This window comes from Pleurotus ostreatus, assembly GCF_014466165.1.
Source record: "Pleurotus ostreatus strain PC9 chromosome Unknown scaffold_4, whole genome shotgun sequence".
Lineage (NCBI taxonomy): Eukaryota > Fungi > Basidiomycota > Agaricomycetes > Agaricales > Pleurotaceae > Pleurotus > Pleurotus ostreatus.
The window spans coordinates 1,986,627-1,998,198 of NW_023503159.1; the positions used below are offsets into that span (position 1 = coordinate 1,986,627).

Here is an 11,572-nt window from a genome sequence, read left to right on the forward strand (position 1 = left end):
GGCGATGCTGATGAGCGTCTTATTAATGACGCTTTACTTATTACTGCCGAAGTCCCACAATGTACAGAACGTCTACGCTATACGCTTCGACCGGCCACGAAATCACCCCCCATCAACTCACTCAATCGGTACCTTGGAGCAGAGGAGTGGTAATCCACATAGCCCTGTGAGAAGTGCCTCAGCGCTTCACAAGCCAGCTGGGACGTAACGAGCAGCGTCTCAGCGGTGGACAGCCAAGATACAACCTGATCAGCGACGTGCTGGAGGATGTCTAGCTTGGCTGCACCATAATGCTTTGCCATAAGCGAGACATAATTGTTCCTCTCTCCAGCCAGTTCCTCCTTGTAGAAGGACATTACATCACTGGGCGAGTATCTGGTTAGGAGGACTCATGATCCAAGATAGATAAGGGGCCAGAATACTCACTTCAGATAGTCGATGGCTAACGCCAGCGTCGGTATAGCTTGGGCATAGACCTTGAAATCCATGTCCCTTGGGAACATGAACATGACATACGGCTCGCCGTTACCCGACATATTACGCACGTACGCAGGAAACCGGCAGTTGCAGCTAAAGAGTACATCGGTCGGAAATTCTGAATCCGCCGCGTCGATGGGACGACACTGAGAAACGTCGGGAAAGTGATCCTCCATCCAGAGCGACGCCACCCAATTCAGGCTCCCGATGATGATAGCGCTTGTTTGGCGATCATTGAAGTACAACGACGTCCGACGCAGATGCTCCGCAAATGCTGCGAGGACAGGCGACCGATGTGGCTTCCCCGATGTGAACCGAGCATTGAAGTCGTGGACAATTTCGGGCGTGTCACCGAAGACGTCCTCGATGTATATGATCATAGATGTATACGTTCCGATGTAAACCTTCACGTCTTCATCCTTGATGTAGTTGTAGGCAAAGAAAGCAATCGCGGCGCCGATGGTGGTGGACCTATGAAAGGACGGTAGGTCACCAACGGGTTCCATGGGGCACCCGAGACTAGCTGCGTCGTCTAGACACCTCCGGACGAATGACTGATCCAGCTTGAGGGCCCTGGCGGTAAGTTTCTGTTTCTGCAACATAGACAAGATGATGTGCCTTATTCTATAGCTCTCGTCGTCGGATGGCATCTAGAGGGATAGTAAGTGCATCGTAAAGGAGGTCATGCTAGTTACGAACATACCTCGACTCGGATATGATTGAAAGTTGGTCAGGTATGACAATGTATGTCCAAAGACCTTTTATTGAATCTGTCGCTCACGGCACATTGCATGTTTTGAACTTGGTAAGGTGTTGAACCCGCTCCTTTGCACACCCCATGGAACTTAGCGGAAGCCCTCGAAGGGTAAAAGTGGGCACAACGGTGTGTGCTGAAACGACCAACCCCAAGATGGTAGGTCCGGACCACCTGGGTGAGTAATTGGGCGTCTTTCGTGCCGGTGTTTGTCTCTCCATGTAATGCTTGCTGTGTTGTGGCGCACTGGACCTTGAGTTCTTTCGTGATTGACGCACGGTCATTTCAACTGGCTGGCCGAGGGAATCGCTCCCCATTCCTACAGTATGGCGTGGTCTTTCCTGTAGTAATGGACGGTTCCACTTCCACATGGATGTATGCCGTTAGGTCGCAATGCTTCCCGTCAAGCAGTATCAATGTCGCAATCGAAACACCCTTTTAGCAGGAAAATGCAAGTGGAAGGATGGGGACAGTCGAACCGTATGAGGACACAAAGAACCAGGCCATAGGGGTGGTTATTCGAATTCCTTGGGTCGGAAAGAAAGGCGGTGGGATGCCGACGCTCGAAGTAAGGGACGAGTGATGGTTTGGGAGTCCGACGCGCTCTGAATCTGCCCAATGATAGTTGCCCGACGTTGCAGTTGCCCCTGTCTGAGTAAAACCTTTCTCCTGAGTAAAAAAGGGGCCCCACGTGGACGTGCGCAAATAAGAATAAGCAGCTCAAAACATCGTCGGTTTCTGTTTGGCGGCTTGCGCGTGCGGCTTGCCCGACGACTCGACGACTCGAATACTGGTCTACTCATCTACTCATCGATGCACTGTAAACCCGTAAACCCGTAAACATGCAAACACGTAGGCCGAATTCGAATCTCAACAAGCTCCCGCCCTCATAGTCACCACACCACACGATGCGAGGGACGACAGATACAGACAGTGCGCAAATGCTCAGAGGGATCACGAATGCTCAGAGGGATCACGAATGCTCAGAGGGTTAATTGGGATGGACGCACGCACGCACGAGGGACGGACGGACGGGAAGTGGAAGAGGTGCGTCGTATCATGCCCCGACTTCGACTTCGACTTAGCCGCTGACACGTTCTATCAGGTATTACAGCTTACAGCGGTGTATACATACATACATATATATATATATGGCAGATGTTGTATGCACGAATGGGAATGGGTAGAAAAGGCATTCAACTTTCAACCTTCAAGGTTCGACATTTATCTATCTCACTCGAATCGGCCCTCTCTTCGCCTTCCTATTTCCTGTACTTCGGCGGCGACGCAAACGACGTCGTTGGGCCCCTCGTCGGTGCTTCCGCTGCCCTGCGCACTCGAAACGGCGTTTCCTTCGTCGACGGACCCGACGGACCCTGCGCAGCTCCTCCATATTCTTTGTTCGTGCCTTGAATCGCGCCTGAAGAGAACAAAGAACAAAGATCGAAGAACAGAGTCAGCACCGTCGAATTCCACTATCATCGCGTCACCATAGTTAGGACACTCACTCTCTTCGTTAGCAGTTGCTCCTCCTCCTACTGTTTTCCCTTTGTCCCCAGCGGCAGCAGCGGGAGTGGCAGTGGCATCGCTATCGCTCCCAGCGCGCACACGGACACCTGCGGGGCGCGTCCGGCGGTATATCATAGGGTCCGCCTTCAACGCCTGTCTCGCCAGCATCGCCTCCACGCTCGCCGAAAGTGTGATGGGCGCATTCGCAGGTGCGGGCGTCGACACCTTCTGGCGCTTCGCTGGTCGTGCAGCGGTGGTGTCGGGCGCCGGGCCATTCGTGGTTGAGCGTGTGGTTGAGCGTGTAGAGACTGTAGCGCTGCTTCCCTCGTCGGGGATCCCGCCGACCTTGCGCTTCGCACTACCCGTATACCATTCGCGATAATCCTGGCTTCGACTTTGACTGTGGCTTTGGCTTCGACTGTGACTTCGATTTTGCATGAGCGCATGGGCAGTGGTCAGCTTGCGTGGGCGGAAATACTGCGCGGCGTGGAGCGCGAGGTCGGACATGGGGTGTCCGCGGTTGTAGTGCAGCTCGATGAGGGAGGGGGGCATCTTGCGGGGGTGGGAGTATGGGGGATTGGGGGCGGTGGGCATGGGGATTGGGGGTCGGGGGCTGCCAGATAAAGGTGGTCAGACGGATTAATATGCGACAGAACGTGAAAGACGGGATACAGGATGCAAGATACGTCGTATATGGTATATGGTGGGGGACGAATGGTACGCACCTCGTCCTATATACTCTCGCAGATACGATTAACCAATCCTGGGTTGTTGTCGTTATTTTTGTCGTTGTTGTTCACGTCGGGTGGCTCAGCTAGATGTGGTGGAACGAGACGAAGAGAGATAGAGAGAGAGAGCGAGTGTCTGTGTGTGGCACAAGTGGCGACGCGACCTTTAAATTTGAAGGAGCTCAGCGCGGTCACGGGGTCGTTTTATGGTGAGTGGCACACGAGGTGAGAGTGTGGCAGGCGCGACACGCCAATTCTACTTCACCGCGTATGGTTTCATGGCCATAAGTGCCACAATTCTGCGCAATCTTGGTGGTTGTGCGACTCAAGGATCATGGCTGCTCATCATGAAGAGGCTTCGCTCGACTCGGCGCGTCATGGAGGACGATGGCGTGATATGATCCTTCCTCGCAAGATGGGTTTGAAAGGGCACTGCGGGCTTCTGAATTCTCCACATAGCCCTCGCGGTCAGGTACTGGACTGGAAGCATTCCACTCCTTGCATAACCCCGGTGCTCGCGTCTCGCAGTCTCAACGACATGCAGACCCTCAACTGTTTACTTAAGGAAGATCTCTTTTAGTTGGGAGTACAGTCCCTCCCGGATGAAGGGAACGGCACTGACGCGAACTTGTGGCACTAGATCCACCAGGAAGACTCTGGCCCATCTACGATTCAACAATCCAATGCCCTCTGACAGGGCTTTACTTCCATGTAGCCCTTTTATGACATTGTGGTGGCTGATTGCGTAACGATAGCCCTCTTTTGTACCATCCTCGCACACCCATGGTCGGTGAGATCACCTCCTCACGTAGAGCATACGAGCATGTCACCATCGCCATTGAATCTCCTCCCTACAATGTGTATCGATAGCTGCGTTCGTGCTCAAGTTTCTAGACACGTCCGTGGTAAAACTCAATTTGACGTTTTGGGCAGCAGGTTCTGTATACTCCACCTCCGCGCACAACATCTCGGAGGTCCAAGCAAGAAGGTGTAGGTGTATCCATTGGCGAGTCAAGTAACCTTACACTTCCACGGGTAGAAGTGGTTAGATCTGACAACGATTGGTGACCGGGCATCATGCCCGTCAGGAAGAAAAGCTAGTCAGTCGTACGCACGGCGAGTCTTTCCGTCTCCTGCTGGCTTGAGCTTACTGAGGAGTACGTGTGGTATAAGTAGTACCCACGCAACCTGCGTTCTTGAAACCCCCGCCAACTGCACTGCTCCCACAACGAGACACCCATAACGAGACACCACGGAACGAATCAGTAATAAATCATACAGTGCCATGCGCAACTTCATCGTCTCCCTCATCATCGTGGCCACCGCTGTCACCGCGTCCCACATCCCCATACCACGAAATGAACGAAGCGCCAACCACAGTGCTGTCGACAGCCCAACATCGCTCGCGGACGGCCAAGACGATCCTCAGCCGACGTGCTCCCCAGTCGGCCACCCGTGTACGCCGATCAGATGTTGCCCGGGCCTCTCGTGTGTAGGATTTCACGCATACCCAGGCTCGGTACGTCCAACTCTACTTCACTATTCGTGTTGATGTTGGGTTGATGTTTGATTTCAGGCGTGCATAGTGTGCCCGCCTGGATGGATATGCTAGCCACGAGAGGGGACGGCGCAGGCGCAAGGAGAGTGATGGTAGTCGAGCTTAGATTCTACCGATGGTCTCTACGTTAGGTGTTACGTGACCCGACTTTGCTGCCAAATGTACCCTGACCCCCTTGACGATTCCTTATCAGAGCAGTATTCGTCTCATATGGATATCTTACGCTAGCTTTTAACTCAGTAGGCACCCTCATTACCTATCTCACTCATCACATTGCTTCACTTCTCAAGTCCCACAGACTTTGGACAGTCCGGTGAAGCGCATGACGCGGACCCGTTTGAAGGTACTCGCAGAATCTTCGACGCAGTGAAGAGTTTACTTCAAACACTATTGAATACGCACGTATAAGGATGGCTCAACCTCTACTGTTGACCCTTGATTGAGATACAAGTTTGAATAACGGGTCTATTTGATATCGAAGATGTAAATGCTTGAATGCGTAGATTATAACAAGAAAATGCATGTATATACACTCGCGTCACTTTACGAGATGAAATCAAACCGACTCTTCTTTTATCAACTCCGCACCTGTTGCCCTCCCCTCTGTTCGAGCCTTGATGAGGATGGGAACCCAAGTTCGCACCTGCTTCAAACTCTCGCAATCGATCCGCGAGTCCGGTTCTGAAGAGATCTCGCAATTCGAGGGTAGGATACGGCTCAGGAAGCTTGCTACTTCAGTCGGTTGTGAGATGGGCGTCGAAGTAGGTCCGAAATGCAGCTTCCTCAGCCTGGGAAAGTCGCATGGGACGACGTCGTCCGATGTTAGCCCCGAGTCGATGTCCAGGTGGAGAACCGTCAGAGTCGAGTGTGCGAAGTGCGGTAGATCGCGTAAGGGAACTAATCCCTGCACCCCAAAATTCCGAAACGTCAGCGACTCCAAGTGTTGGAGGGAACACAACAAGTGTCGAACTCGGCAGATGTATTTTGTTGTGCGCTCGGTGATGACCCTTGTGACGGGCGGATCGTCCATGGCGAGCTTCAAGATTTTCAGTCTTGGACAATGTAGTGAAATGACATCTAGTAGGGTGATGTAGTTTTCAAATGACTCCTCCTCACCCGACGTAATCTTGAGGACGCGGAGCATTCGAAAGCCATTGAGCGTCGGGATATAAACCATTGCCGTACCGAAGTTAATGTGGACGTCAAACTCCTGGAGTGACCGAAATGGATCGGTTGGGAATTCGGAGAGGCTTCTCGTGGTGAAGTTATCGCGTGATTGGAGCCACCATGGGCAAGCACTACCCAGTCACTGCAGACTTGGAATCGAGGGGAGGAGATAGAAATTGCTGTCGTTGAGATATTCAGCCGGGACGTCCAGCTCCTTCAAACGCTTCATGCGCTTCAGTGCAGATGTGAATGCCGCTTGAACGTCGCTGAGAGGTTCGTGCAAATAGGGCTCAATATGAAGCCGCTCTATATGACACATTCGGCGCTCAATTATCCCCAGCCAGGCGATGATCTCGTGAGCGGAAGACATGTCTTCGGTGAAGATCAGATGTTTGATAGTCGAATATGTGAAAAGTAACGTTGGTTGGGCATTATACAAGGCGACAAGATTGGGTAGAAAGTCCAGGCGACGTCGCCCCAGTGCAATTTCCTTGAAAACGGATGGATTGTACTCTCGAGTGAACCGGAGCGAACGGACTTTGTGTGAGTATCTATCGAAGCGGTCCCAGTCGTCTTCGTCAATCTCGCGAGCGAAAGAAAGCTGGGAACATGGTCAACCAAAGGTGAAGAGAGAAAATGAAGAGGAGCATACGTCTTCGAGCATTTCCCCGGACCTCAGTGGTGCCAACAACGAGAACAAGCGATCAGTTGAGACATCCCGCCATATGACCCTTGTCGCTTCCTCGCTCCAAGTCTTGCAGATAGCGGCATGAACGGCGTTTGATTGATCTGTTGACAGCTCAAAAACCCTCCTCAACAACTCCGGGATGCAAAGGACGCGGGGGACGGCCTCGACGCCAAAGGAATTCATTTCAAGGAGCCGTGACAGCCGCCTGTGTCCAGGTTACTGAGAGAAAAGTAATCGAAGGTGAAGAAGAACAACACTTGTGACGACGACAACCATCTGAGTCACTGCCTCTGCAGGCACTTCGGTAGATTTGCTATCTTCCGCTGTGCCCTTAAGTCCTCCACGGTAGAGCATGAGGATTATGCCTCGTCCTTGGCATCATATAGATATTAAGTACATCGCAAAAATACCGTACATATATATCCTCACAGTGCACCCATCTGTTATCTGAGGCAAGTTGATTCAAGATTAATGAATACTCATGCAGCGGGCTCAGGAGCGGCGGCGGCGGCGTCGGGGGTGGCAGCATCGGGAGCAGTTTCAGGTGCTGCGGCAGGGGTAGCTGCCTTCGACTTCCCACTGAAGAGCTTCTTTCCGAATGCTATTGCGCTAGTGACAGCGTTATGGATGGTGGTGTGGACCTTATGGACCGCGTCCGCGATGCGGCCATCTTCGGTATCGATGTCTCTGGCAGCCACTGCGGGGTCGGCAGGAGCAGCAGCCTCCGTAGTTGCCGACGCATCGGCTGCAGGTGGAGGTGCAGCAGCCGCAGGTGGAGCCTTTGACTTGCTACCAAGGAGCTTCGTTCCCAAGGCGGCCACTTTGTGGATAGCATTGTGGAGAGTGTCGCGGAACTTGCCATCTTCAGCATCGTAGGCACGGACCACATAAGTGGACTCGACGCCTCGGATAACCAAGCTACTGTGACCGTCTTCAATGGGACGAGCAATCACGGTGGCAGTGGCGAAGGCGAGGACGATCAAAGAGGAACGCATTTTGACCAGGCCTAAAGATCATATTTAATATTTGTCAATTGGACGATGTTGGCGAGGCATGACTTGTACGCACGACTGTTGAATCAACTAGTAAGCTGAAGGACAATAGTTAGCATCATGAGCGCCGAAGAAAGTGAATAGGACGCTTACTGGGAAGCTGTGGATAAGCTGCTGGAGTATGTCGAAGGAGATACATCATTTAAATACATGGGGTACGAAATACACCTAGGCTGCATGCATCTTAGCTTCCGAGCTATGCCTAGTGGAACGTCCATCCCGAACGTTAGGATAGCAGGCAAAATAGGCGTGATATAGCTAGTTAGGCCAATTCAACATTCTGACTGTCCCGCCTCCGATGGCGGTAGTGATTTTAATCCACGCAGGGCTTTGGGGCGAATGTCCATTTTACCTGCTGGACCACCGCGCCCTAACACGCTAGAGGGCCGCTACTATGGGAGAGCCCTGCGGGTAGTATAATGACACCATAAGTCGCAACCAGAACGGGCGCAAAGCTCATCAATTTGCATAGGTAAGTACCTACAGGTACGTTCTATCAGCGATCAATTCGCATAGTATCGGCAGACGATGACATACTACATCTGCACCATTTTTCTATTCACATTCATCCCCTTTGCAGGTCGTGAAGCTTCTTCTATGGTAGAGCAGCGGCTTCATCTCAGTGCATGGTGAGGGGGGTTGAAGCTCAATCCTCATCACTTGCGCAATGAATAGTTCAGATATCACGCTGCCTGGCGGGAGTCTGGGGAGACTTCTGGGTTCCGTATGTGCTTGTCCCAGATTCTCCAGATACGAGAGATCGTGTAAGGGGATAGCGGGCGCTACGAGACGGCACGAAAATGCCCCCAAGGAGCCTTCCAAGACAGGCAGACCGTCTTTCGAAACGAAGTAAGGGATATTCTCCGATTTGGCGGAATTGGAGGACGAATCGAACGGATGTGGATGTAGGTCCGGGCGAGCGAATTTGTGAGCGGCACGGGCCTGTGAAGCACTGAGAAGGTTCATCACCAGGTGCGCTGAGTTTTCCCCTCCTCCGAATTCTTGTCCAGGACAGGCGTCGGAATATAGCGACTTCAAAGTGGCACCCATACGCGATGGCATGCGCAACGCGAAGGAAACTAATGGATAAGGGTCCATTGCAACCGACGTAAAGGACGATAGTGTCGCTCCATGGTATTTCGAGTACCCATCACCCTCATGCGAAGAAGACGGGGGCATCCATGAGGTTATGACCGCAACAGGCTGGGCGGTTTCACGGAGGATTTCGCGTAGTTTGGACTGAGTTACTCTACTTTGCAGGTCGTCGGCATTCTTTGTGTGATATTCGGATCGTGGCTGGTAGTAAGATTGAAGTGTTGTTCGACATCGACTGGCGCGTCGGCACGCGCACGCGATGGTCCGGAAAAAGAGCATGGGCGTCAATTGACTCTCAGCGCAGCGACAAGATTTCTTAGATTTCAATACAGAGTCGTTGACACTCTTCAACATTGTGGCAAGGTCCTTTTTGTTATATACACCAAAAAAGAGACTACTCTGTTCTGTTTACTGAGACGGGAACATTCACAGGCGTTCAAACTCGAGGAAGCGAATTGTATGTTCCACCTTACCAAGTTGTAGAGGATTGGGGTGAATCCGATATAGTCGCATACGTTGGATGCTTCAATGCGATCGAATTTTTTGAAAGGAAGTAACCCGCGCGTGAAATGCGATGGAAGGTCAACCGCGTTGAATGGGGTGACAAAGATAGAAATGCGTTGTTGTCGTACTCGAAGCGCAAAGGTCATGAATTCTTTGTTGATGTGGAAGAATAGAGTGACCCATAGATGTCACCGGGATCAAGGCCGTGTTCCTTCCCCGCGGAAGACACAGAGGCCGCATCCCAACCAGAGAGAGGGTCGGCGCTATCGGCAGCAAGCCAAACACCGGCGGGACTGAACATAAGCCTGGTCATATTTCATCAGCATGGATGAGCTTGCTGAGTGCCCTGCTTTAATCACTCACTTATTTGGCTCGGTGAAATGGGTCACATCAGCGCCGAAGGGTGCAAGGATGCCGGTCTTGCGATTACGCAGGAACGACAGCCGATGTGTTGGCCGTAAGGGAAATAAATGCCGGTGCAAATGGTCGATACGAGAAGGAGCCATCATGACTCCGTCTCTATTGGGTAGCCGCAGAACGACTATAAACAGCTGTCAGAAATTTGTGTAAAAATGAGATAACGGCTGGGTCGGAGACGGAGGTAAGGCGACCGTTGCCCTGTATGCCCAAATCGAACGTAGATTCGCCGAAGGCATTATCGTCGTTGAGGATATTCACAAGGGAATGTTGAAGGTGATCGGCAATCTCGCGGGTGAGGAGTGAGGAATACACAAGGTGGATCGCGGCCTCTGCGGCCTCTTGGGGGTTTGTATCGTCGGCTAGGAGTGTCTACAGAATGAGCATATTGCGAGCGACGATTATGGGATTTTTGTCGTTCAATACGATGCTGCATTTGCCAGCGTAGTCTACGGGGAGCCCGTTGACGGTTTGGACCATGTTTCTGATGTCCCCGGAAGCTTGGGTATGGAGGGTTAAAACGTGATCAGGAGATAGTGTCTTTTAGCTTACATACCAGCAAAGGATAGATCAAAGCCCATCGTCTTCGCCGCCCCTTGTTCGTTTCGGGCAATGTTCAAGCAGTCGATCGTTGGAACATTGCCCCACAGATAAACACCCTGAAGACCAAAAAGTGACTGGACCTGGACTTCATTCCCTACGAACGACGGTGGCCGAGATTCGACGAGCCACGCTGGTTTCCATGTAGATTTGAGATATGGGCTGTTGCAGTCGGCCTTGTGTCTCTTCCAATCTGTGACCTGACATTCCTTCGAGCAATACTGAAAGTAGGATCAGCTAGTGGGCTTCGCTGAGACCAACGGGAAAGCCCTACAGCAACAAGACGGCACTAGGAGGACAAGTGATGGGTGTTAGTGAGGCATGGGGATGTTGCATCCAGAGGCTGCACCTTTGAGCAGAACGAAGAGTCAGGACCAGAGCAAGATCGCCCATCCAAGCAGCCAGAGCAATGGGCACGGGGAATCGGCGCTCCACCTCGTAGCGTGCCCAACGGTCCATTTATTCTGACCATGTCGTTTTATTGGGTCGATGTGAGAGCGAGAAAGGTCTAGAAAGAGGGTTTGATTAACAGTTAGCCCATGCCTATATATACATGATGCCTTCTTTTAATTAGTTTCGCAGGAAATCATTTATCGCCCCACTTGAAAGCTTCCTCAACAGAGAGGGAGATGATGTATCGTAAGGGTTACTAGAAGGCGGTAGAACAGCTGCGGTGAACCTTAACGCATCTTTTGCGAAATAAGGGGAAACTCACTGCCAAAATGCTCTGGTACTTACGTTGGAGGACGTGCCAGTAGGTTGAATTGGGCCTCATGTACTTAGTAACAGTGGCAAAGGAAGGTTCCTATCAGGTGGAGTATTGCTGCTGGGGCCAGGCTCTGGAGTGAAGATGAAGCTAATGTATGATTCTCCAACTGAACGGTCGATATCGATCTTGACTCGCCTCGCCAATAGATTCGAAACCCAACCTATATACGAGATGATACTACTGCAGCTTGTCACGTCAACGCCATGCGTCACGGTCAGGTGCCGTTTGTCACGTAACGACTATCATCACCGTGA

The 11,572-nt window shown here is 51.9% G+C and overlaps 7 protein-coding genes across 7 annotated transcripts; 1 reads left to right on the plus strand and 6 right to left on the minus strand.

Annotated features, from left to right (window-relative positions):
* Positions 1 to 77: 77 nt before the first annotated feature.
* PC9H_006475 (uncharacterized protein) lies at positions 78 to 1,127 on the minus strand (the record flags this gene model as incomplete). Its single annotated transcript, XM_036776023.1, has 2 exons — positions 78 to 363; positions 427 to 1,127. The coding sequence occupies 2 exons, from the start codon at positions 1,125 to 1,127 to the stop codon at positions 78 to 80; spliced, it is 987 nt and encodes a 328-aa protein (XP_036632042.1).
* A 1,366-nt stretch (positions 1,128 to 2,493) lies between these two features.
* On the minus strand, positions 2,494 to 3,334 carry PC9H_006476 (uncharacterized protein; the record flags this gene model as incomplete). Its single annotated transcript, XM_036776024.1, has 2 exons — positions 2,494 to 2,651; positions 2,740 to 3,334. The coding sequence occupies 2 exons, from the start codon at positions 3,332 to 3,334 to the stop codon at positions 2,494 to 2,496; spliced, it is 753 nt and encodes a 250-aa protein (XP_036632043.1).
* A 1,419-nt stretch (positions 3,335 to 4,753) lies between these two features.
* Positions 4,754 to 5,080, plus strand: PC9H_006477 (uncharacterized protein; the record flags this gene model as incomplete). The annotated part of the gene is made up of 2 exons (XM_036776025.1): positions 4,754 to 4,987; positions 5,045 to 5,080. 2 exons carry the CDS (start codon positions 4,754 to 4,756, stop codon positions 5,078 to 5,080), a joined length of 270 nt encoding a protein of 89 aa, XP_036632044.1.
* Positions 5,081 to 5,582: 502 nt separating this feature from the next.
* On the minus strand, positions 5,583 to 7,064 carry PC9H_006478 (uncharacterized protein; the record flags this gene model as incomplete). The annotated part of the gene is made up of 3 exons (XM_036776026.1): positions 5,583 to 6,236; positions 6,399 to 6,794; positions 6,846 to 7,064. The coding sequence occupies 3 exons, from the start codon at positions 7,062 to 7,064 to the stop codon at positions 5,583 to 5,585; spliced, it is 1,269 nt and encodes a 422-aa protein (XP_036632045.1).
* A 296-nt stretch (positions 7,065 to 7,360) lies between these two features.
* On the minus strand, positions 7,361 to 8,075 carry PC9H_006479 (uncharacterized protein; the record flags this gene model as incomplete). The annotated part of the gene is made up of 2 exons (XM_036776027.1): positions 7,361 to 7,887; positions 8,027 to 8,075. 2 exons carry the CDS (start codon positions 8,073 to 8,075, stop codon positions 7,361 to 7,363), a joined length of 576 nt encoding a protein of 191 aa, XP_036632046.1.
* Positions 8,076 to 8,488: 413 nt separating this feature from the next.
* Positions 8,489 to 9,382, minus strand: PC9H_006480 (uncharacterized protein; the record flags this gene model as incomplete). The annotated part of the gene is made up of 1 exon (XM_036776028.1): positions 8,489 to 9,382. The coding sequence occupies one exon, from the start codon at positions 9,380 to 9,382 to the stop codon at positions 8,489 to 8,491; it is 894 nt and encodes a 297-aa protein (XP_036632047.1).
* A 292-nt stretch (positions 9,383 to 9,674) lies between these two features.
* PC9H_006481 (uncharacterized protein) lies at positions 9,675 to 11,008 on the minus strand (the record flags this gene model as incomplete). The annotated part of the gene is made up of 7 exons (XM_036776029.1): positions 9,675 to 9,837; positions 9,896 to 10,073; positions 10,144 to 10,321; positions 10,376 to 10,449; positions 10,506 to 10,770; positions 10,807 to 10,819; positions 10,899 to 11,008. 7 exons carry the CDS (start codon positions 11,006 to 11,008, stop codon positions 9,675 to 9,677), a joined length of 981 nt encoding a protein of 326 aa, XP_036632048.1.
* Between the last annotated feature and the right edge of the window lie 564 nt (positions 11,009 to 11,572).